The 23,730-nt window shown below is 37.8% G+C and overlaps 2 protein-coding genes, 1 long non-coding RNA gene and 1 pseudogene across 7 annotated transcripts in view; 1 reads left to right on the top strand and 3 right to left on the bottom strand.

Annotated features, from left to right (window-relative positions):
* LOC127433115 (uncharacterized) lies at positions 1 to 9,035 on the bottom strand. Of its 2 annotated transcripts, XR_007895847.1 has the most exons (4): positions 8,742 to 9,035; positions 4,394 to 4,443; positions 4,155 to 4,272; positions 1 to 4,032 (listed from the first exon to the last, which is right to left on the bottom strand). It is a non-coding gene; the product is annotated as an uncharacterized LOC127433115 (long non-coding RNA). The 2 variants fall into 2 exon arrangements; XR_007895845.1 differs by having other exon boundaries at positions 1 to 4,272.
* Positions 9,036 to 10,477: 1,442 nt separating this feature from the next.
* On the bottom strand, positions 10,478 to 12,889 carry LOC127432247 (galactosylceramide sulfotransferase-like; annotated as a pseudogene).
* Positions 12,890 to 17,666: 4,777 nt separating this feature from the next.
* Positions 17,667 to 23,590, top strand: LOC127433107 (serine/arginine-rich splicing factor 9-like). 2 transcript variants are annotated; one of them, XM_051684772.1, is made up of 5 exons: positions 17,667 to 17,795; positions 19,519 to 19,874; positions 19,962 to 20,140; positions 20,700 to 20,872; positions 22,847 to 23,590. In XM_051684772.1, exons 2-5 carry the CDS (start codon positions 19,717 to 19,719, stop codon positions 23,066 to 23,068), a joined length of 732 nt encoding a protein of 243 aa, XP_051540732.1. In that variant the 5' UTR covers positions 17,667 to 17,795; positions 19,519 to 19,716; the 3' UTR covers positions 23,069 to 23,590. The 2 variants fall into 2 exon arrangements, with proteins under 2 accessions (XP_051540732.1, XP_051540733.1); XM_051684773.1 differs by having other exon boundaries at positions 17,688 to 17,795; positions 19,707 to 19,874.
* The window catches only part of LOC127433060 (small G protein signaling modulator 1-like), a 32,851-nt gene continuing 32,550 nt past the window's right edge, over positions 23,430 to 23,730 (bottom strand). For all 3 annotated transcript variants that reach the window (XM_051684693.1, XM_051684695.1, XM_051684697.1), the window contains one exon: positions 23,430 to 23,730. This exon is cut by the window's right edge and continues 673 nt beyond it. The gene's annotated coding sequence lies outside the window, so the exon portion shown is untranslated.

The following is a 23,730-nucleotide window of genomic DNA, read 5'->3' as shown; positions in this document are numbered from 1 at the left end:
TTGTGAGAGCTTGCATATTTATTCAACTACAGCTTAAGTTGCAAAATGTCATGAAATACTAGTGAATCATTATAAAGTTCACAAGCCTAGACTTCAGGTTTGTACACCAATAATACACAGTTATAACAGAGTAATTCAACATTCTATAATTCACTGGCTATTTACAACAAAGTTGGCATACCTATTCTACGTAAGGAAACTGCAAGTACAATGATTCAGATCAAAAACAAAACCAAGAGCAAAGAGCATGCAGTGGATATGCTGTCAGCAATAAGGAAAGACTAGAGCAAGCTGGGAAGTTCCCCACTAGAGTGGAAAAATATGGAAGACGACAAAACTAACGTGGGCTTTCCAGTTGGTCTTTGAATTAGGATTGTTAATGTGTTAACTGGAAGCAAAGACAAAACTGCAAATACCGAGTGATGATACCTTGCCACTTAAATGAATCACCCAAAAGAATAAATATAAAGCTTTTGGTTTGTATCCTAAAACTAATATAAGTCATTTACAAAACCATTCTTTAAAACAGTCGTTGAGACTGTTGGTTTTGATGCCCTAGAAAATACATCAAATGACCCTGTGTGCAAAACGGATGATTGTGATTTTATTTATCAGATATTCCCGGCTGGTGCAGAGTATACAGCTGCCCTGGTATGTACACTATATAAAACACCTTCACCTGCGACTGTGCACAGCAACCTACAACAGCAACACCTCCATGTTTTGCAGTGATTACAATTTGAATGTGTCCTTGATGTATTTAAAGGTAAAGTGTGTAATTACTGTGCCACTTGCGACATATGAAGACTAATCCTGTCATTCGTTGATTGAGTCAATGTTGCTGTGTCGAGCTGGTCGGGATGTTTTGGGGAGATTAAACCTACAAATGGCTTATTTATAGTTGACTGTATATTATGCATGGTAAAATTACACTTTAACTGTAAGGAAGCAATTGCTTAAAAAACCCCATAAAAATTCATTTCACAAGGGACCCTAGAAGTGACTAGTGCCAGGAATTGTCACTACTTCTTGAATTAAACCTTTACATTAACGGGTAAATAGTGTTAATAATTGCAGTTTTGTGATTGCTCCGACTGTCTACGGTTTTGTAATTTTGCAAATGATCATGTCCAAGGCAAAAAACGCCAACTCTTCGACAAATCCGTTTTCTGTCCAATGAGAAAGCCGCACGGAAAACAACAAGGGGAGAAAAGTCAATCCGATCCGAGTTACGACAACCAGACAACAAAGAGCCAACACCTCCCAACACGAAAACATAAAATAAAAACCATCTGAGCTTCCTTACCAAGGAGCAGATAAAAGTCCAAAATAGCACCATTCATCAGTGTCTCAAATCCGTGGCAGCATCTCAGTCACTTACCACAAGGAAACAATGCGTCTCTACAGCTATTTCTATATCACAACGTACATGATTACACATTAATATACTAACAAAGCAACAAAACAAAAAAAAGCAAAAATTCTACAAAAATAAAATAAAAATGATGAACTCCGTAGCTTTTTCTAGTAACTGCATGAGAAGTGGGGACTCTTAGCCTCAGTAAATACTGTAAAGTGTGAGTATTGATTGACGTTGTTTAGTGATGAAGACAAATAGGACGAATCGAAGCGTTTTCTGGCAAGGACATTGTGAAACTGAAGTGTTTGGATGTCTGTATGTGTTTGGTAGTGACAGACGATATATATATATATATATATATATATATATTGTATATACAGTACTGTGCAAAAGTCATGTTTCACAAAAACATTTGTCTTAAGATGGTTATGTATATCTTCAGCTTTAGTGTGTCAGTAGGAAATATAAATGTTAGACTCCCAAAGATTACTTTTGCAAATAGAAAAGATTAGAATAGAAGAACAGGGAGCCCTGCAACAGATGTCATGGCCCCCACAGAGCCCCCCACTGAACATCGTGTCAGTCTGAGATTATATAAAGAGACAGAAGCAATTGAGACAGCCGAAATAGATAGAAGAACAGGGAGCCCTGCAACAGATGTCATTGCCCCCACAGAGTCCCCCACTGAACATCGTGTCAGTCTGAGATTATATAAAGAGACAGAAGCAATTGAGACAGCCGAAATAGAAAGAAGAACAGGGAGCCCTGCAACAGATGTCATGGCCCCCACAGAGCCCCCCACTGAACATCGAGTCAGTCTGAGATTATATGAAGAGACAGAAGTAATTGAGACAGCCGAAATAGATAGAAGAACAGGGAGCCCTGCAACAGATGTCATGGCCCCCACAGAGCCCCCACTGAACATTGTGTCAGTCTGAGATTATATAAAGAGACAGAAGCAATTGAGACAGCCGAAATAGATAGAAGAACTGTGGAAAATTCTCCAAGAAGCTTGAACATCCTATCTGCCAACAACCAAGAAAAACTGTGTCCAGGTGTATCTAGGAGAATTGGGGCTGTTTTAAAGGCAAAGGTGGTCACACCGAATATTGATTTAGCTTTTTTATGTTTACTGGACTTTGTATGACATTAAGTGATAAATGAAAACTATTTATGTCATTATTTTTGAAGACATCCTCACTATGCAACATTTTTCACAAGTCCCTAAAACTTTTGCACAGTACTGTCTATATTGGTCGGCCCAACATTTGGCAATTTTGAGATTGTCGACGACGCCCAATAATTTGTCGATTAAAGGAATATTCCGGGTTCAACACAAGTCAAGCATTTGTGGCATAATGTTGATCACCACAAAAATTTATTTTGACTCATCCCTTGTTTAGTTTTAAATAAAGAAGCAAAAAAAGTTGCAGTTACAGTGAGACACTTACAATGGAAGTCAATGGGGCCAATCTGTAAAGGCTAAAATATCTACTAATTTAAAAGCATAGACACAAGTCGTAAACATTATGCATGTTAACATGATTTTAGTGTGATAAAATCGCTTAGAAACCTTTTCTGTGTAAAGTTATATCTAATATTAGAACTTTGTTGTCATGACGACATATTACATGGTTTACATGCGTTCTGGAAAACGACACAACGCTGATATATCCCTAATTTTATCGCACTAAAATCATGTTAACACACATATTGTTTATGTCTTGTGTTTATACTTTTGAAACAGTGAGTATTTTAATGTTTACAGATTGACCCCATTGACTTCCATTGTAAGTGTCTCACTGGAACACACATTTGTGCTTTTTTTAAAGAAAAGGAGGGACGAGACAAAATAAATTTTTGTGGTAATATACATTATGACACAAATGCTGTCGATTGAGATTAACTCGTATTGAACCCGGAATATTCCCTTAACATAAGTGCTAGAAACTCCTTGGGTCAGTTTTAAAATCCCACAAGAGTCTATACAATATTGCTCAGTTTCAGGGAATTTATAATCATGTAAAATAAGTGTTCATTTAAATTCAGCAACTTTGTGTAGGGTTTATTTACTACCCTGACTTTTTTAGTCGTTCAAGATTACTGGACAAGGATATTTAAAAAATAATTTTATTGAGCAATTTCTAGCCTATTTAATAATTTAGAGCAGTGCATAAAGAGAAAAATGTATATTCTCTTAAAGAAATCTCCGCTTTCTGAAGATCTGATAAACTTCCGTGACATTTCCCGGCCAGGAAATCACAATTGTAAATTCCCTCATTGGTATCGGCCAATAAAAATACAATTAAAAAAAGAAAGAAGAAAAGCCCATATCGGTCGACTAGTGTTTGGCATGTTTACAGTATTGTCCCATGTAAATGCATGTATACAGAACATTGATGTGTAGATTAACCCTTTGTGTGTTTGTTTACAGGAATTGCAGTATGAACAATGAGGTGGATGAAAGATCACAGCCGTGCAAATTAGAAGTGGACAAGTGGAAGACGTGCTGTTGCTGCCGCCGCGAGGGATCCGCTGTGGAGTTTGCAAACACAGACACGTGGGTCTTTAGTGAAGCTCCAGTCGGTCAGATCTGTCTTAAGGTGCTGAATGTCTTTACCGCCGCTCCCCTCCAAAGATCATATCATCAAGGCTTAGAGTCCCAGGATTTTCTAAAATATTATTAATCACATAGATGGGGGAAAAAACCCCAGCGTCATAATAATTCACCTGTACCACACGCCATAACCATAAAAAATAAGGATATACATGATTTAGGAAATAAACAATATACATGAGGATAGAATTTCCTCCTCAGGGCCATTCTCTATCCTACATCACACAGAAGGAATGTTGATTCTTCATGGCAGTCCTTCTCTGCGCCACCAGGGCCAGGAACACAGCTGTCAGTGCTGAGGAACATAATGCACAATATAGGGAAATCACTGTGAGACATTTGTGCATACCGCTTGATTAAAGGCCTGCATTTACTGGGGGACTTTTATTTTATAAAATGCGAGCTCATTAACTCACCTCTTGGGATCCCCCATTGCACCTGTTGGTGTCACACTTGAAGCAGAAACCTGAGAGACACAGCACAACAATGAACGAACGTTATCAATAAAGGTGTTACTAATATACAAATCCTGTCCATTGAACAAAAGAGCTTTCACCGACGATGTAATTCCTTCACTAAGGAATAGCTCAACCATAAATAAAAATGGCAACATTATGCTATTTTTTTCTGTGGAATATAAAAGTAGATTTTTTGAAGAATCTTCCAGTTTATAGTGATCACAACTTATTCAAAAGTTCTGTATTACACAGGGAAAAAAATGAAAAAATTAATAAAAATAAAAAAATAAATATCACAGCTTACGACTTTGTAATGACGTGTACAGGAAAGTGGACAGGAAGGGATTTATTTTATTTTTTTCAGAAATAGTTTTGCATTCCCTCACAATAAATTAACCATGGTTTTACTACTGTAATATTGTAGTTACCACGGCTGTAGTATCCATTAGAGGTAGACCGATTAATCGGTAAAACCGATATATCGGTTCCGATAGTTGTTTTCGGTTATTGGCAAAAAATGTGCCGTGTTCCTCTTCCATGTGGTTCTAGAGTATAACAGCGGCCTCTAGTGGTAATTTGCTGTATCCAAATATTGTCATCATTCACATATTCATCCATATGTTTTCCTCACTTTAATGCATATTTTGTTATTTTAATAAATCCAATGTTCTAAATCGAAGTGAGGGCATGCAAAGAAAAATGCAACTATGGAAACGTGCCCCGTCACGTCAGTACGTACATCGTGTTTCCAACTTCATATCTTGTGAATAATCATACAAAACCTCATCTGGTGAATCTATAGCCTTTAAAAGGCTTAATTTGGTAAATACTTAAACAGAGCATTTTAGCAAAGCCAAGTCTCTGTCATTTCAAAATAAGAGTCCTGAAATAAGTGAATTACAAAATCTGCATATTTTCTGGTTATTATTGGGATTTTTATTGCACAATGAACTGAATCTGGAATTGTATTCATTGTGGACTTGTAGCTTCCGTGTTTGTGCCCGTCTTAATAAGGAAAGGCTAATAATTTTTAAAGTCGACCTTTTCCACCACCTCACTTATCTGTATGGGTAAAATCCAATATGGGTCGACCTCTAGTAACCATGGTAAATGTTGGTAACATTTTACTACAAATACCATGGTAAAACTATGGTTGATTATGCTTATTTTTTATAAGTGTAAAACCATGGTTAACTACAATAATCATAGTATTTGTAGTAAAACTGTAGTAAACACAGAATTTACCATGGTTTTACTAAGTAACTATACTTCAACTATGGTGTTTATTGTAAAAATCTTAATGTAAAATCTTAGTAATAATACAGGAAAACCAAAACTATGGAAATACAAATCATAAATGATCATTCTGCCAAAAAAAAAAAAAAAAAAAAAAAGGATAAATAAATACAAATGGTTAGCTTTACTATTGTAACACTATTGTTAATTTGTGGCACATGTACTATGGTTTTTTAAATCATGGTTCTTAAAAAATGTTTACAGCAGGTTTACTATAATGAAACACATGGTTATTTTTGTAGGGGCATAGTTTCGGTGGAAATTTTCAAATTTACCATGGTGTTACTGTAGTAAAACTGAAGTAACCCATGTTTTTTTATTCCTTTTTTATTATTATTAATGTGGTTTTACTATGGACATAATGGCTCAAAGGAATATTCCAGGTTCAATACATGTTAAGCTCAATCGACAGCATTTGTGTCAATGTTGATGACCACAAAAAATCATTTCGACTCGTCCCTCCTTTAAAAAAAAAAAAGCATAAATGTGTGTTCCAGTGAGACACTTACAATGGAAGTCAATGGGGTCAATCTGTAAACATTAAAATACTCACTGTTTCAAAAGTATAGACACGAAACATAAACAATGTGTGTTAACATGATTTTACTGTGATAAAATCACTTACTAACCACATCTGTGTGAAGTTATAGACAATTTACAACTTTGTTACAATGATGATATAACACTGTAAACCCTGCAATTCCACAAAAATGTTTTAATGATTTTAACAACTTTACAGCTCAAATAATAGTTATTTTAACATAAGAATTAATATGTGCTTTTATAAAATTATAATTTCTGTTTTTAAACCCTCCAAAAATTGACCCCATTGACTTCCATTGTAAGTGCCTCACTGTAACATACATTTTTGATTTTGTAACATCGAAATCATTTGTGGAAATCAAAATTATGCCACAAATACTGTTGATTGAGCTTAACTTGCATTGAACCCGGAACGTTCCTTTAAATATTGTTATTGCAGTAAAACCATGGTAAATTTATTGTGAGGGGATGCAAAACTATTTCAGAAAATATAGTCCCTCCCTGTCCCCTAAGGGGCTCCACAGAGTAAATAATGACAGAATTTTTATTTTTGGGTAACATTTAATTTTAAAGCATATGTTGATTTTTCAAATGCATGCATAATGTTGTGCTAAAAAAAAAAAAAAAAAAAAAAAAAGAGCTACAAATTTCAGGTCATAGTCTTTGCTCCACTGAAACTTCAACTCCCACATTCCTTCTGAGTCAGACAGACTTCAGAGTCAGACGAACGCAAAATCCATCTGACATATTATGTGCGAGCCTGCATTATGCACTGCAGAACCTCTCAACATTTCTGTCCCCTTTTAAATATACATCCAACTAAGAAACAATGCAGAAAACGGATTTCTTTCTTAATGCACATGGTTGCAGTCGTGGGGCCCCGGCACCTTCCTCCCATTCCACCTCTCTCTCCAACTGCAGCTTGGAGTATTTCCAAATCCAGTCAAACGAGGTCACATTTTCCCCCGCCCCGGCCCCGCCATACTGAGCATGCATGAACCCGTTGAACCCAACTGCCTGCTGCAGAACAAACGGATTGTGGAAACACGCCCCTGTTGACACGAATCCAGCTCAGGCGGAGGGGAGCACGCTCACGCCAATGACACCCATGTTTAGATTATTTTGAAAATGTTTTTTTTTTATTATTGTTTTATATGTGGTAGTCTCTATCTATCATGCACTCTCTATAAGAATAGGCAACACATAGCCTATTTTCACCATGCAAGATTGAGTAATTCACAAATTATGACCATAACTGCATGCACTGCAGTGCAAAAACAAAAAAACAGGACACAGGAAAACAAGGGGTGGCTTGTGATCAAATGACTGAAACTGCACTTTACATGGGCCGTGTAATCATTTCACATGCCCTTGATGTTTGAATAAGGCTGCCTGGAAATTGGGAATCCTCCTGCAATAACTGTAACAACACTGAGACATGCATCCATCGATGCCCGTATGCATGACTTCATCCTTGCGTCTAAATTTAGGACTGTGCCATGCATGCAACTGCTGTGGAGCTCCAAAGACAGTCCGGATCTTTCATGGAAACATGGCATTCCAGTAGCTCTGCTGAATCCAGTGCTGAATGAGGTGAAAATGGTTGGGGTTGGAGGGAGGAAAGACGCCCTGTCCTAACATGAACCCTGAAATCGGTCTGGCATCAAGAGAGGCTGCAAATGCTGTCTGGCTTTTCCAAACCCCCCCTCCCCAGACGTGCTGATAATACTGAAATCAGCCTGACACACATTTAGATTTGTTTGGTTCTGCATTAAACATGATATTAGAAATGTTACAATGTAACACTTTAAGATTGTAGCACTCCCCAAGATTCCAGGAATGTAACAATGTTACATTTGAAGTCTGCTGTCAGTATATACATTGCTACATTGTTTATTCTCTATTTAAACTCCAGGTTAAGAAGGAAAAAAAGTTTTGATGGCCTTTATAATGTGTATGCAATCCATTTGAACACAGATCATGTTTATGCAGTGTGTGTGTGTGTGTGTGTAGGTGGCAGACAGTGGGGAATACAGTCAGTCTGTGTGTCTGGGTACAAATAGTACATTCAGTTCTTGCTGTGTGCTGATGGATTTTTTTGTCTTTTACATTTTTAGGTCAAATTTCTGTCTAAAATGAATCTAGAAGATCATAATTCCAAGTTTAGACTTTCAGACAGAACAAAGGAGGCGCCCAGATATCAGCAGATCAAGCGTGGCACTTTCGCCATTCCTCTTTTTCTACATATTACTATTTGTTCTTGCTTTTTTTTTTTGTGCTGGATACATTTGGAGTTGTTTTTTCTTAGTCTATATCACACAGTCATACATTTAATTTACCATATGCAATACTGAAACAATAACTTGCATTAAAGAACTCCTGATAAGTGTTAAGTCTGTTAAATATTGGTTTTGGATCTCCATAAATATAAGCTGAACTTTTGTCGATCGAGTTTGGGGTTACTTACAGATAAAGCCTTTCTTCTTGTTGTCCTTTTAAATTGCTTTTTCGCCCGCTGTTGCCCCCAAATCGCTCGTGTGCACAGAAAAAGGCTCCAGCGGTGGTAAGCAGCCTTGTGGGGGTTCTTACACCCCATACAAGGCTGCAGGACTGGGGCGTCAGGACCCGACGATACCGCGTCCACTGGCTGACTGCATATCATTGAACAGAGAGCTAATTTTGACGACACTGGCCCGGGGCCAAGCCCCCCATTCAGGCTCTGCACTGCAGCTCGATTCAGACGGACCTATGATTCCCCGACGGTGGGCGGGATCTCAGAGTCTCCGCCTCCTCTGCGTGTGACGGAGAAACAAAAGTTCTCCGATGTTACACAGAGAGGCTTCCTCCAGGGGGCGCTTGGTGGCCCAGTGAGCCTAATGCTCCATTGAGCCGCATTCAAATCTTAGGATGTTTATTGTCTAATTCGAATCAGTTGTACACTAGGAAGTATAATCTTTTCAATCTAATAAAGCAAATACTTCTAACCTGAGATACAGATGGAAATCCGTTCCTTTTCTTTCGCTTTAAAATGAGTTTTAAAATCCTTATTCTGTAATCACAAATGACTGTGATTGGGCCAGCTTGAGCAGCGCGTAGAAAAGTAACAGATACAGCGTGACCGCGCTGTCTCCTCAGCAGCGGTTCTACAAAGAGAAGGCAAGATAATTTACACTTATCTAATTAATTAGATAAATTTAAATAGCAATTGAATTGAAGATAAAGAGATAAAATAGGATAATTATTATTATGTATACAACGTCTGGACCACTAAGCCACGCCCATTAAAGGGACCTAAATAATATTATATTTTATAACATTGTTAAAATAAATAAATAAATCAAATTTATATAGATATGTATAATGAACTTGTGCATTAATACTCTTTAAAAGTGTATAATGTTGAATTTGTTCATCATGCCAGAACATTGTTGGAATGTCTCAGAGGGACCAACCTCATAATAAAACTAATAATAAAACATGTAATTGTTAACCACATTGGCCAACTAAAACATACTTAAAAACCTACATATTGTGTGCCAATATCTTATACATCATCATGTCTTGGAAAAGTCAACCTCAATGTTGCATTTATTCAAGTAAAACATGAACATTGTGCAGTAATTGTGTGAAACTGTTCATGGGTACTGTGGTAGGCAACAATAAAAGTTTGAAAGTAATGACACTTAGCCTACTAGGTACATTCAGTCAGTGAGAATTGAAGAGTGTCCCTTTGATACTGTATGCTGTCCTGCTCTTCTCATTTCAGTATCAGATATAGCTGACAGTATATTTCACATAATTTTATGAATATTAATATGTTTGATCATAGAGGTGAGGTGTTAAGTGTTTCCATGTGATGGCTATATTATAGAAATGTAATCAATATTTCAGGTTAAAATGTGCACAATGTATAAGAGAAATGGTACATATTTTTCCTTTTAACTAGTCATCAACTAATTTAAATTCTACACAATTTTTAGTGAACATGCATAGCGATAGATGCCATGACATACAATATGCATTTCCCCCCCCCTGCAAAACTTGTCTGTAGCTTGAAAAAAAAAAGAGTCTTTTTAAATTGCTGTAAACAAACGTTCTAATTCTGCTACACTAACTCTCTGTGCAGGGGCGGAGCCAGGGGTTGGCCAGGACAGAAGCCTGGCCACCCCATTGGTCACCCCACTCAAAGCCTCACCTCTCCGTCCCAGGCGTCCTGTATCCACTCCTATTCATTTTTGTATCCATGCACCTCCATCAGACGATATAATAAAAATGTACTCCTAAATTTGACAAGTACTGGATCTCAGGTGTGAGCATTTTTCGGCAGAGCTCTTGATACTCTTCATCTATATCAGTCCTAAGGTTGTACCCTAGTATACAAGCCTCTCCAATGGGCTGCCAGGGTTTCATATGTCCATCTGTGATCTCCACCACCTCCACGGCCCCCCCACCGTCGATACAGATGGTCTCCATCTCTGCGTTTCTCCTCCGCAGCTCCTTCACCTGCTCCTCCATTTGAATTCGGCCATAGGCCTCCGCCCTCGCCCAGAATGTGGCATTAAAATGTTGATAGAGCTGCCAGTCAGCTCTGTCCAATTCCCGAGCTTTGGCCTTGAGTTCAGTGTCCATTGGAGGTACAGACGTGACATGTCGAGCATTAAGTTTGAAATATAGCAAATCATCCATCTGCCAGCAAAGAGCGTCTTTAAGTAAAATAAGCGACTTCTTGAAATGGTCATATATTAAGACTAATTGAAAGCAATGTATTCAATGCCTTTTGCACTCTTGGATCACCAACTTCTAAATCGTTCTCAAAACCAAAGTCAGAATACTGCAAGTTCTTTAGATAGAATGCATTGATTCCCTTTGGGTTGAAGTAGCGGTTTGGGTCTGTTAGAAATGATTTAAGCTTGTTTTTCTCTGGTATTCTCCATGTTTGGGGTACACTCCCTTTGTAGTAGTGAAATGATGACTCAAACAGCTCTGCAGGGTCTCTTAAGATGGTGAAGAAGAATGCATCTGCCGGGAGAAGCTTCTTCACTTCAGGTGCATTGAATCGCATGTGATTGCACATGATATTGTAGCAAGATTCCGGCTGGTAGCTCTTCACATGAGTTCGAAAGAAACTAGACAGGTAGAAAAAGACATTGCGACTGTCTTCAACTGATCCTTTTCTCCAAAGCGGAGGAGAATGTTGAGCAGAGTATGGGTTTTCATGAACATCAGGTTCACTTTTGGCCTAAAGGCCTCTTTGTCTTTGGAAACACTCTTGAACGCACGGGGCCAGAGAAACACTGAGGAAGATGAACATCACAAAACTTAGGATTATAATATGTATAACATGAGGAAAAATGAGAATTTAAAGGTGAAGTAGAAGAAAATGATCAATGAGAAATCTTCTATCAGCTCATATTTGGGTGTTATCAGCGTATTGCTGTGCATGTAAACGTGCTCTCTGTGATGCTTTCAAGATATTGCTCTATTTGTTTGTGCATCTGTTTGACAGAGCAATGTTGGTTCGCCAATGACGTGACCATGGGGTGAGGCTGTTTGTTCAACCAGTGGTTGACAAATTCAAAGGCTACATTTGTAAAATGTAAATATTTGTGCATGCATGCTTAGCTATGTGTAGCCAGGAGTGTTGGTGCCATTAAACAGTAAAAACCCATGACCAAGATGAAAGCACCCAAAATCAACCTGTGTGTCACTCACTTTGCTTGTTTCATCATCTAATACTCTCTTCCAAACTCTCTTGAATCCTAAAAATGCAATTATACAAAAACAAATAAAGCCACAATATCTATTAAAATTATATTTAAACATCTCCTGCACTGAAAACCCTAATCTGTTTACTCTATTGTCTGAGTAAACTCGTTCCATCAGTTGAATGGTGTAATGGCGTCTCCAAAACGTGTAATTAAGCTCAATTAACTTGGTGATAATATAGACTGAACTTAACTATTTCAGTTAAAGGAATATTCTGGGTTCAATACAGGTTTAAACTCAACCGGCAGCAAAATTATTTTCGACTCGTCCCTCCTTTTCTTTAAAAAAAGTACTGCGAGTACTGACGCTGACTATCACCCCTGGAGTCACGAGTTTGAATCCAGGGCGTGCTGAGTGACTCCAGCCAGGTCTCCTAAGCAACCAGATTGGCCCGGTTGCTAGGGAGGGTAGAGTCACATGGGGTAACCTCCTCGTGGTCGTGATTAGTGGTTCTCGCTCTCATTGGGGCGTGTGGTAAGTTGTGCGTGGATCGCGGAGAGTAGCATGAGCCTCCACATGCTGTGAGTCTCCGCGGTGTCATGCACAACGGGTCACGTGATAAGATGCGCGGATTGACGGTCTCAGAAACGGAGGCACCCGGATTGAGGTGAGTAACCACGGCACCACGAGGACCTAGTAGTGGGAACTGGGCATTCAAAAATAGGGATAAAAGAGGATAAAAATCACAAATATGTGTTCCAGTGAGACACTTACAATGGAAGTAAATGGGGTCAATCTGTAAACGTTAAAATACTCACTGTTTTGAAAAGTTTAGACACAAGACAATATGTGTGTTAACATGATTTTAGTGTGATAAAATCACTAACCGCATCTGTGTAAATTTACCATGATGACATAACGCAGTAAAGCCTAAAACGACCATACAAATGATGATTAAAAATTTTAACAGAAGAATTAATGTAATGTAATATTTCTGCTTTTAAACTCTCCAAAAATTGGCTCCATTGACTTCCATTGTAAGTGCCTCACTGTAACCTCGAAGTGCTAATCATCATTATGTCACAAATGCTGTCGATTAAGCTTAACCTGCTTAACTTGTATTGAACCAGGATTATTGCACTGTACATCCCAGAAAGTTGCACTTTTCAAGAAGCATGTTAGAAGTGCAGTGAATTACTACAGTAAGGATATGGCACGACACATTTTACATCCTCTGTTCATGCATATTCACACGCTTTCATCAAAGGGTTCATTATAAAACGAATAAGCTTCTTTTTATTAACATTAGTTATATGCATTAGATATCATGACTAACAATAATGTTAATCCATGTTAATTCAAATCGCATGAACTAATGTTACATTTACATTGTTATTGTTGCAATGTTAGCGTTTACAACTGTTAAAATTAACATTCGTCAAGATAACAATTGCTAAAAATTAAAAAGTAAAAGTAATTGCTTTAGTTAATATCCTATTATTATTTTTACATTCAACTGTTCATTCTTTTCAATTTTAATGAGAACATGCAAGGTTTGGTGGTGAATAAATACAATAAATATTTGCTTTATAAAGAGTATAATATTCATATAGTATTCATCATTTCATGAAACATTTTAATTTTGCCTTCACGTTTATACTGATCACTCCTGGTTAAAATCGTAATTGCATGTTAACTCTCCAAATAAAGCCATAAATCAAGCATTAGTGCCAACTGCAAAGATGACAGTAGTTGGTGTGAAGCACCAACAGGTTTTTTTATATGATATGACTGATAATGATCTGAACACATGACATACATCATCACTCTTTTGCCCACATCAGGGAACCTGTTCTACAGGTAGAAGCTCTTTAAACCTCTCGGCTCTTTTTCTGTGTGTTTGATATGGCTGTTTTTATCACAATGGGGCAGAACTGTCGTATTACTGTCCAGTCAAACACTTTGTGTGTTATGTGGCATCTGCAATGGTGATAAAGCAACTTTAGTGCAAGACCTGATCATGTTACAGGCAGGTATATTCTGTTATGACATTTACAGTACATTACATATGCTATATATAGCAGTTCTGAAGACAGATACACTTTGATTTACACCATGGTACTGAATGATTACCATATTCACATACCATGGTATTAAACGACGACCGTACTCATTCACCATGGTATTTATATGCCACTCTAAGGTACTGCAATAATACAAAGGTATTACCATGGTTCACATGAATAAAAGAAGGTATAACCGTGATACCACGTCCATAAAATCAAAGCAATACAATATGGATCTCTAAGCTACTTTACTTGCTGTAGGATATATTTAGTTTGATGGAACATTGTCAAATGGAATATGACTTGCATGTGGGTTTCTTGATGTAGGCAACTGTACATCACATCCACTTTTATCTTGTTTCATAAAAGTGAATGTTTTTATAAATTGTCTGATGTGGGTAATTGCATGACATGTTATGTTTTGTCACGTTGACTATGATTGTAATGTCTCTATGTGTCCATACAGTGTGATACAGAGAGTTGTAGACTTGGTTTGAGCTTGAGACTAGACCAACATAATGACTCCTTTTAAAACTAACTGTTTAAATAGACCTTATTCACAATGATCATAGTAAGTTGATGCTTCAGATCAAGTTTATTGTGATACAGTGAATTGAAATGTTATTTCACCAGGTTTGCAGTGCAGCTCACAGACATGACAATAAACACTTGTGAACAAAACAATTGCACTGTGAACATTATAGATGTATCTAACGTTATAAATGTATGTAGAAACACTTTAGACTACAGTTTAAGTACTTTTTTAATCTTTAGCTCTATACTCCATTTACTTTTATATATTTATGCGCTATTTACTTTATTTTTCTCTCGCATTACAGTAATGAGACTTTGTGTGAAATTAGCTCTGTTGTCATGCAAGTGATATTATTGCAATGCAAAAACTCTTTAAGGACTGTTTACCCCAAAAATGGGAATTCTCTTATCATTTTCTCACCTTTATGTTTATGTCTCAGACTCTTATGACTTTCTTCCATGGAACACAAATGAAGATATTTTAATGGAGATACAGTATGATGTCTGTTTGTCCATACAATGAAAGTGAATGGTGACATAAAAGGACATAAAGGCAGCATGAAAGTAATCCATATGACTCCAGTGGTTTTATGTATATCTTCTGGAGCAAAAGTTGGTTTTGGGTGAGAACAGACCAAAACTCATTTTTCACTGTACATCTTGCCATTGCAGTCTATGCACGATCATGATTTTAAGCTTGATTACACTTCCTAGTGCTTGACACACCACTTCCACAGTGTTCCCACCCAAAATCAGTTAGATCACTTAAGAAGACATGGATGAAATTACCTTTATGCTGCCTTTATGGAGCTTGAAAATTTGGTCACCATTCACTTGCATTGTATCTTGCGCATGCAGAACATTTTTAGTGCGCTCAAAATATCATCTTGCACATGCAGAACATTTTTAGTGCGCTCAAAATATCATCTTGTGCATGCAGAAAATATTTAGTGCGCTCAAAATATCATCTTGCGCATGCAGAACATTTTAGTGCACTCAAAATATCATCTTGCGCATGCAGAACATTTTTAGTGCGCTCAAAATATCATCTTACATGCGCAGAATTTTTTTTTTTTTTTTTTGCACTCAAAATATCATCTTGCGCATGCAGAACGTTTTTAGTGTGCTCAAAATATCATCTTGCATGTGCAAAATAACTTTTTGTGCTCTCATCTTCTGGAGCAAAAGTTGGTTTTGGGTGAGAACAGACCAAAATATAACTAATTTTCCACTGTACATTTTGCAATTGCAGTCTTTATGCACAATCATGATTTTAGCTCAGTTAAACTTCCTAGTGCTTGATGCATGCGCAGAGCGCTAGATGGTGCTAGGAAGTGTAATCGAGCCTGAAATCATGATCACTAAGGAGACAGCTGATGTCACGAATTTTAGAAAAAAAGAGTTACATTTTGGTCTGTTCCCACCCAAAATCAGTTAGATTGCTTAAGAAGACATAGATGAAATTACCTTTATGCTGCCTTTATAGAGCTTGAAAATTTGGTCGCCATTCACTTGCACTGTATCTTGCGCATGCAGAAAATTTTTAGTGCGCTCAAAATATCATCTTGTGCATGCAGAAAATATTTAGTGCGCTCAAAATATCATCTTGCGCATGCAGAACATTTTTAGTGCGCTCAAAATATCATCTTGCGCATGCAGAAAATATTTAGTGCGCTCAAAATATCGTCTTGAGCATGCAGAACATTTTTAGTGCGCTCAAAATATAATCTTGCGCATGCAGAAAATATTTAATGCGCTCAAAATATCATCTTGTGCATGCAGAAAATATTTAGTGCGCTCAAAATATCATCTTGTGCATGCAGAAAATATTTAGTGCGCTCAAAATATCATCTTGTGCATGCAGAAAATTTTAGTGCGCTCAAAATATCATCTTGCGCATGCAGAACATTTTTAGTGCGCTCAAAATATCATCTTGCGCATGCAGAAAATGTTTAGTGCACTCAAAATATCATCTTGCGCATGCAGAAAATATTTAGTGCGCTCAAAATATCATCTTGTGCATGCAGAACATTTTTAGTGCGCTCAAAATATCTTCTTGTGCATGCAGAACATTTTTAGTGCGCTCAAAATATCATCTTGTGCATGCAGAAACATTTTTATGTGCTCAAAATATCATCTTGTGCATGCGGAAAATATTTAGTGCGCTCAAAATATCATCTTGCGCATGCAGAACATTTTTAGTGCGCTCAAAATATCATCTGGCCCGTGCAGAAAATTTTTAGTGCGCTCAAAATATCATCTTAAGCACGCAGGGAAAAAAATTTGCACTCAATATATCATCTTGCGCATACAGAAACATTTTTATGTGCTCAAAATATCACCTTGCGCGTGCAGAACATTTTTAATGCGCGCAAAATATAATCTTACATGCGCAGATTTTATTTTTTTTGCACTCAAAATATCATCTTGTGCATGCAGAACGTTTTTAGTGTGCTCAAAATATCATCTTGCATGTGCAAAATAACTTTTTGTGCTCTCATCTTCTGGAGCAAAAGTTGGTTTTGGGTGAGAACAGACCAAAATATAAAAAAAATTTCACTGTACATTTTGCCATTGCAGTCTTTATGCACAATCATGATTTTAGCTCAGTTAAACTTCCTAGTGCTTGACAGCTGATGTCACGATTTTTAGAAAAAAAGAGTTACATTTTGGTCTGTTCCCACCCAAAATCAGTTAGATCGCTTAAGAAGACATGGATGAAATTACCTTTATGCTGCCTTTATGGAGCTTGAAAATTTGGTCACCATTCACTTGCACTGTGTGGACAAAAACACCTCACACCTTCATCAAAATATTTTCTTTGTGTTCTGTGGAATAAAGAAAACCATAAGCATTTAAGACAACATAAGGGTGGGTAAATGATGAGAGAATTATCATTTTTGGGTGAACTATTAATTTAATGTTAAAATAGGCTTTATTTTATAAAATAGCTCAATATTATGCATAATCTGTATATTTATTTGCTTCATCTATAATAATATATTATAGCATGTCATTATAATTTAAAACGATTTAATTAAGTATATTATTTATTTTGATTAATCACAAAATTTTGTGTTTGACAGACCGATTTTCTGCAGTTGCTCATTTCGGCCTGAAGGGGACGAAAGTTTGTGTCACTTCCTGATCCGGGGAGGGGAAGCGCGTGCGCTTGTACATCCTCGTTTTTTTTAAACAAGCTACATATTATAGAGGTAAATATAACTTGTAATATATGTTATGTTTGATCTTTAAGCATTTTAGTGCGTAGTGAAATCACTCATCCTCGTGTTTTCCACGTATAAGTCTATTTGTTTTATCAGGTGTCTCAACAAAGGAGCTACCAGCTAGCATGCTAATGTGATTGGGGTTTATTGTTGGTTTTAAATGCACAGATATGATTTTATTTGATTTGTTTCGTTCATTATTATATATTTTTTGAAACTGAGTAAGTATAGGCGTGTTTTCTTTTAATTATGTGCCGAATTAATTGCAGAATGGGATTATAAACGCTGTTAGCTGCCGTCATGGCTGGTCAGATAATTTGCATTTGACTAATTTATTATTTAACAAAGATTGCTGTTGAATATAGATAGAATGATGCCGTTTTGAATAACTCACAGATTTGTTCAATTATTCTCTTAATAAAGCGCAAACGCAGATATTAGGGGTTGAAACATATACAAACCCATTGACCCTAAAGCCACTCAATATTTTCTGCTCATTATAAAGTGTTTTAATTGTTTTGTGTCATTTAACAATGTAAAAGTATTGCTTTATGTGTTGGCTAGGAGTCTGGTCACATATTGACTATATGATAATATGTTGTGCCTTATGGAGTTATATTTGTGCCATAATTCTGCAAAAGAACTTTTAGTGCACGCATGCAGAACATTTTTAGTGCGCTCAAAATATAATCTTGCGCGTGCGGAACTTTTTAATGCACCCAAAATATCATCTTGCGCGTGCTGAACATTTTTAGTGCACTCAAAAAATGATCTTACACATGCGGAACATTTTTAGTGCGCTCCAAATTTCATCTTGTGCGTGTAGAACATTTTTAGTGCGCTCAAAATATATTCTTGCGCGTGCGGAACGTTTTTAGTGCGCTCAAAATATATTCTTGCGCGTGCGGAACATTTTTAGTGCGCTCAAAATATCATCTTGCGCGTGTGGAACATTTTTAGTGCGCTTAAAATATCATATTGCTCGTGCGGAACATTTTTAATGCGCTCAAAATATCATCTTGCGCATGTGGAACGTTTTTAATGTGCTCATAATATCATCTTGCGCGTGCGGAACATTTTTAGTGCGCCCAAAATGTCATTTTGCATGTGCGGAAAATTTTTAATGCGCTCAAAATATCATCTCGCGCGTGCGGAACATTTTTAGTGTGCCCAAAATATCATCTTGCGCATGCAGAAAATTTTTAGTGCAGCCAAAATATCATCTTGCGCATGAAGACAATTTTTATGCACTCAAAATATAATCTTGCGCGTGCAGGACATTTTTAGTGCGCCCAAAATATCATCTCGCGCATGCAGAATATTTTTAATGCACTCAAAATATCATCTTGCGCGTGTAGAATTTTTTTTGCACTCAAAATATCATCTTGCGCTCTCAGAATATAATTTTGTGTGTGCAGAATTGTGGTACATATATAACTCCATAGTGCACTACAAAGCAAGTTTATGTGTTGTATATAAGTGAAGGATGTGTTGTAATATGTATCAGTCCAATTGGTGGTGAAAGTAGTTATAAGTTGTGAATCCTGATGCAACTCATGCATTCCATGGCCTACCTTTGTAGCCGTTATTCAAATGTGAAGGGGTTGATTCAAAGCATCAAAATATACACATCCAGGCCCTCATTTCCTTGTCTGACACTCATTAATGTAAACACAGAATTCTGTTGTATTGATTTGCCTGTGTTTCTAAGTTTGCAGACTCCTGGAGGAGTACCTGTGCGGGGTTACTTGAACTCGACATGTACTGCTACCACCAGAGTTTAGAGTTTTAAATAGGGGATTTTAAAAGGACACACTAGAGTTTGGATATACTGAACGCCGTTGTCGTGGAAACGCTATTTCTTCGAAGGCTGCAGGTCCATTGGGTTTGTGTTAGCAGGGTTTAAGCCATGTCGGACGGACGAATCTATGTGGGAAACCTTCCCATGGACGTCCAGGAGAGAGACATTGAGGATCTCTTCTTCAAATACGGGAAGATTCGGGATATTGAGCTGAAGAACAACAGAGGGACCATCCCATTTGCCTTTGTGCGCTTTGAGGATCCACGGTGAGTCGTTCGACCTCTGAGAACACATGGACGAGGCTTTTTCAGGTGTAGAAAGAGAATTAGGAGCCCTTTCCTCTCTTCCTCTAGGGATGCGGAGGATGCTGTCTTTGGAAGGAATGGATATGGATTTGGAAACAGCAAGCTGCGTGTGGAATATCCTCGATCTTCTGGATCCAAATTCAGTGGACCTTCAGGAGGCGGAGGAGGACCCAGAGGGAGGTTTGGACCCCCGTCACGTAGATCTGAGTTCCGGGTTATTGTGACGGGTGAGCAAAACTTTCTATAGTGCCTTCATGAAATCAGAATTCATCCGATTTGCCTTCTCAAAGGGATAGTTCAAATTCTCTCATCATTTACTCACCCTCATGATATCCCAGATGTGCATGACTTTCTGTCTTCAGCAGAACACAAATGGAGATTATCTCAGCTCTGTAGAACAGGAACCAAAACTTCTAGTTTTGCATGTAGTGCTCTGCGTGTGCATCAAGCACCAGGAAGTGTAATCAAGCTTGAAGTCCTGATTGTGCATAGAGACTGCAATGGCAAGATATACAGTGAAAAAGTTATATTTTGGTCTGTTCTCACCCAAAACTGATTTGATTGCTTCAGAAGACATGGATTAAACCATTTGAGTCTTATGCATTACTTTTATGCTGCCTTTATGTGCTTTTTGGAGCTTCAAAGTTTTGGACCCTGTTCTACAGAGCAGAGATATTCTAAAAATCTTCATTTGTGTTCTGCTGCAGAAAGTAAGTCATACACATCTGGGATGGCACGAGGGTGAATAAATTGCATTTCATATGTACCCTTTCATCGTTTCTGCAGGTCTGCCCCCCACCGGCAGCTGGCAGGACCTGAAAGATCACATGCGCGAGGCGGGCGATGTGTGTTTTGCTGATGTGCAGCGTGACGGAGAGGGCGTCGTTGAATTCCTCAGACGCGAGGACATGGATTACGCGCTTCGTCGCCTGGACAGCACAGAGTTTAGATCCCACCAGGTGAGAGGGTTTAAGAGCAGAAATGTAAAGCGTATATTAAAAGCACTAATATGAATTTTTGAAAACAAAAAACATTCATTATTTGAGCTGTAAAGTGTCTAAATGGACCTTTCTAAGGTGGTGTTACTGACTTAATTTTTGTGAGTGGAGTTTGCTCAATGTAAACCGTACCATTCTGGTATCCCTGCATGTTTGCATGACCATGACATTGAAGTTTAAAGATTGGACAGGACAGTAAGTGGTTGGACCACACTAGTCTGATGTCAACAGGTGTAGTGTTTAAGTTTTGTAATGATACTTTTGAAACAGTGTGCGTATTTGAACGTTTATTGCCTGGCCACATAGACTTCCATTGTAATTGCATTACAGTAACTTGTTAAAAAAACAAAACGTGTGACATGTCAAAAAAAAAAACTCCATGGTAATCAACATTATGCCACAAATGCTGTCAATCTCAGGGCCGTGCACCATTCAGAATTGAAATAAGAATGCCATTTAATTCCTGAAATTTACTTGAGGTAAGAAACAGGATGTACAATTGCAATTTGAATTTTAAGTAGAGTTAAAATGGAATGAAATTCTAAAAAATAGATTTAATAACAAAAATAGAGATTTGCATTACATTGATTTCACTATATTTAATGCATATTCATTTTAAGGAAAACATTTCATTTCCAGGAATGCACTAATTAACTTAAATATTAAACAATCAATACATGCAGGGCCTGGGTAGCTCAGCGAGTATTGACACTGACTACCATCCAAGATGAATCCATGGTGTGCTGAGTGACTCCAGCCAGGTCTCCCAAGCAACCAAATTGGCCCGGTTGCTAGGGAGGGTAGAGTCACGTGGAGTAACCTCCTCGTGGTCACTATAATGTGGTTCTCACTCTCGGTGGGGCGTGTGGTGAGTTGTGCGTGGATGCTGCAGAGAATAGCGTGAGCCACCACACGCGCTACGTCTCCACGGTATCGTGCTCAACAAGTCACGTGATAAGATGCGCGGACTGACGGTCTCAGACGCGGAGGCAAATGAGATTCGTCCTCCGCCACCCGGATTGAGGCGAGTCACTACGCCACCACGAGCGCATTGGGAATTGGGCATTCCAAACTGGGGAGAAAAATCAAATTTTTCGGAAAACATTGTTGTGGACCATTTCTGGTGCTGTATGGAAGGACTGCATGATAATGCAAAAAAAATCACAATCGCTGATTATTTTCCCTGAAATCGTAATTGTGATTAATTCCGCTAAGTACGATTTACATTAAAAGATTTATTTTGGGTGGATCAACTGCATGCCATATTTTTTATGTAGGCTAAACGTCCAAAATCAAGCAGAGAACTGTTTCTGAATGACTTTGTAGCTGTTTTATCAGTAAATGAAGACTTCACATTGGAGAAAAACAAAGCTGTTATTAATAGTTTTAATAAAGTATACACAGAAATCGAGCAACGGATGGTTACAATGCTCAAACCTCGCAAAACACACGTTAGCTAAATTAAAAATTAATTTGAGTAAACATGAGCAGACCACCATGGACTGCTATAATTAACACTTCATAATTAGTTCATCGTGGCAGCTGTAATTGTATTCTCAATTATTTATTCGATTAATTGTGCAGCCCTACTATATGGCACAGATACTATTAATTTTAATGAGAGAAATGTTATATCTATTAAGTTAAAAATGTCATTCTAAGTATCTGCCAATAAATAGGCGTAATTAGTCGAAGTAACATTATTATTATTATTTATGTCACAAAATGTGCCGTTTTCAAGTGAAACAGGACCTCATTTTGATTAATATGATTTTTGTGGCCTTGATGTCAGTAGAAAAGTTGTTTCAGAGACGGAGCAAGTTAATGCATTTCGTTGCACCAGTGAGTTGAATTGTTCGCAATAAGAGCAAGAACATTTATCAAGAAGGTGAATTTTGATGTCTCTATAAGGAAATGTGGATGTTTGTTTTGCAGGGTGAGACTTCATACATCAGAGTAATGGAGGAGCGCAGCACAAGCTGGGGCCGCTCGCGTTCTCGGTCCAGGTCTCGTGGACGCTACTCACCCCCGTATCAGGGCAGAGGCTCGCCCTCACCCCGTTACCGATCCCCCCCGCGTCACATGAGCCGTCATAGCCCCCCGTCTCGACGAGCCCCGCTCCAGCATCACAGCCCGCCGCCACGGCACTACCGGTGAACGGCAGAGGCGGCGCGGCTTCTTTTCTCGTCTGTCGTGCCCCCTTTTTGTTTTGGAATTTTGTAATTTACATTCCATTGTTATTAGAACCCCAATGACCTTATTATTCGACATTCAGTTTATCAAGAAATCTGAGTTTGCAAAGATGGAGATGGCCACATGAATGATGCATAAATGTTTACAGAACAGATGTTGTGATGAGTTCAGAAATGTAAAAGCTTTGTGACAGTGTAAGATTATAACCTGAAACATATTCAGACATGCTAATATCCAATTTTGTCCTTAGTGATTATTCACACGAGGTAAAAGATTGAAGATGTGATCGTTGTGGTAATCTGGTCGATTGCATAGACATTACACCGTTTCATTTTAATTTTTATGATTTAAATAGGCTGACATTTTTAAACATTTCTTTCAAAAATCTCCCCGTGTGATTCTTTTGTTTTTATATCATGTGATGACTGTATGCTAAATGAATTTTCTTTTTTCAATAAAGCATTGAGTCAGATTTACTCCCCTAAACTTTCGTGATGACTCATTTTTTCCACATCAGTGTGTTTGAGAAACATTGCCATGTTCCTCGGATCATCAGCTGTAATAACTTCAAGCGGGGTTCCCGTAGTCGAGGAAAACCTGGAATTATCAGGGAGTGCCAGGCCTGT

The sequence above is a fragment of the Myxocyprinus asiaticus genome, chromosome 42, assembly GCF_019703515.2.
Source record: "Myxocyprinus asiaticus isolate MX2 ecotype Aquarium Trade chromosome 42, UBuf_Myxa_2, whole genome shotgun sequence".
Lineage (NCBI taxonomy): Eukaryota > Metazoa > Chordata > Actinopteri > Cypriniformes > Catostomidae > Myxocyprinus > Myxocyprinus asiaticus.
This window is presented reverse-complemented; position numbering and strand designations above follow the sequence as displayed.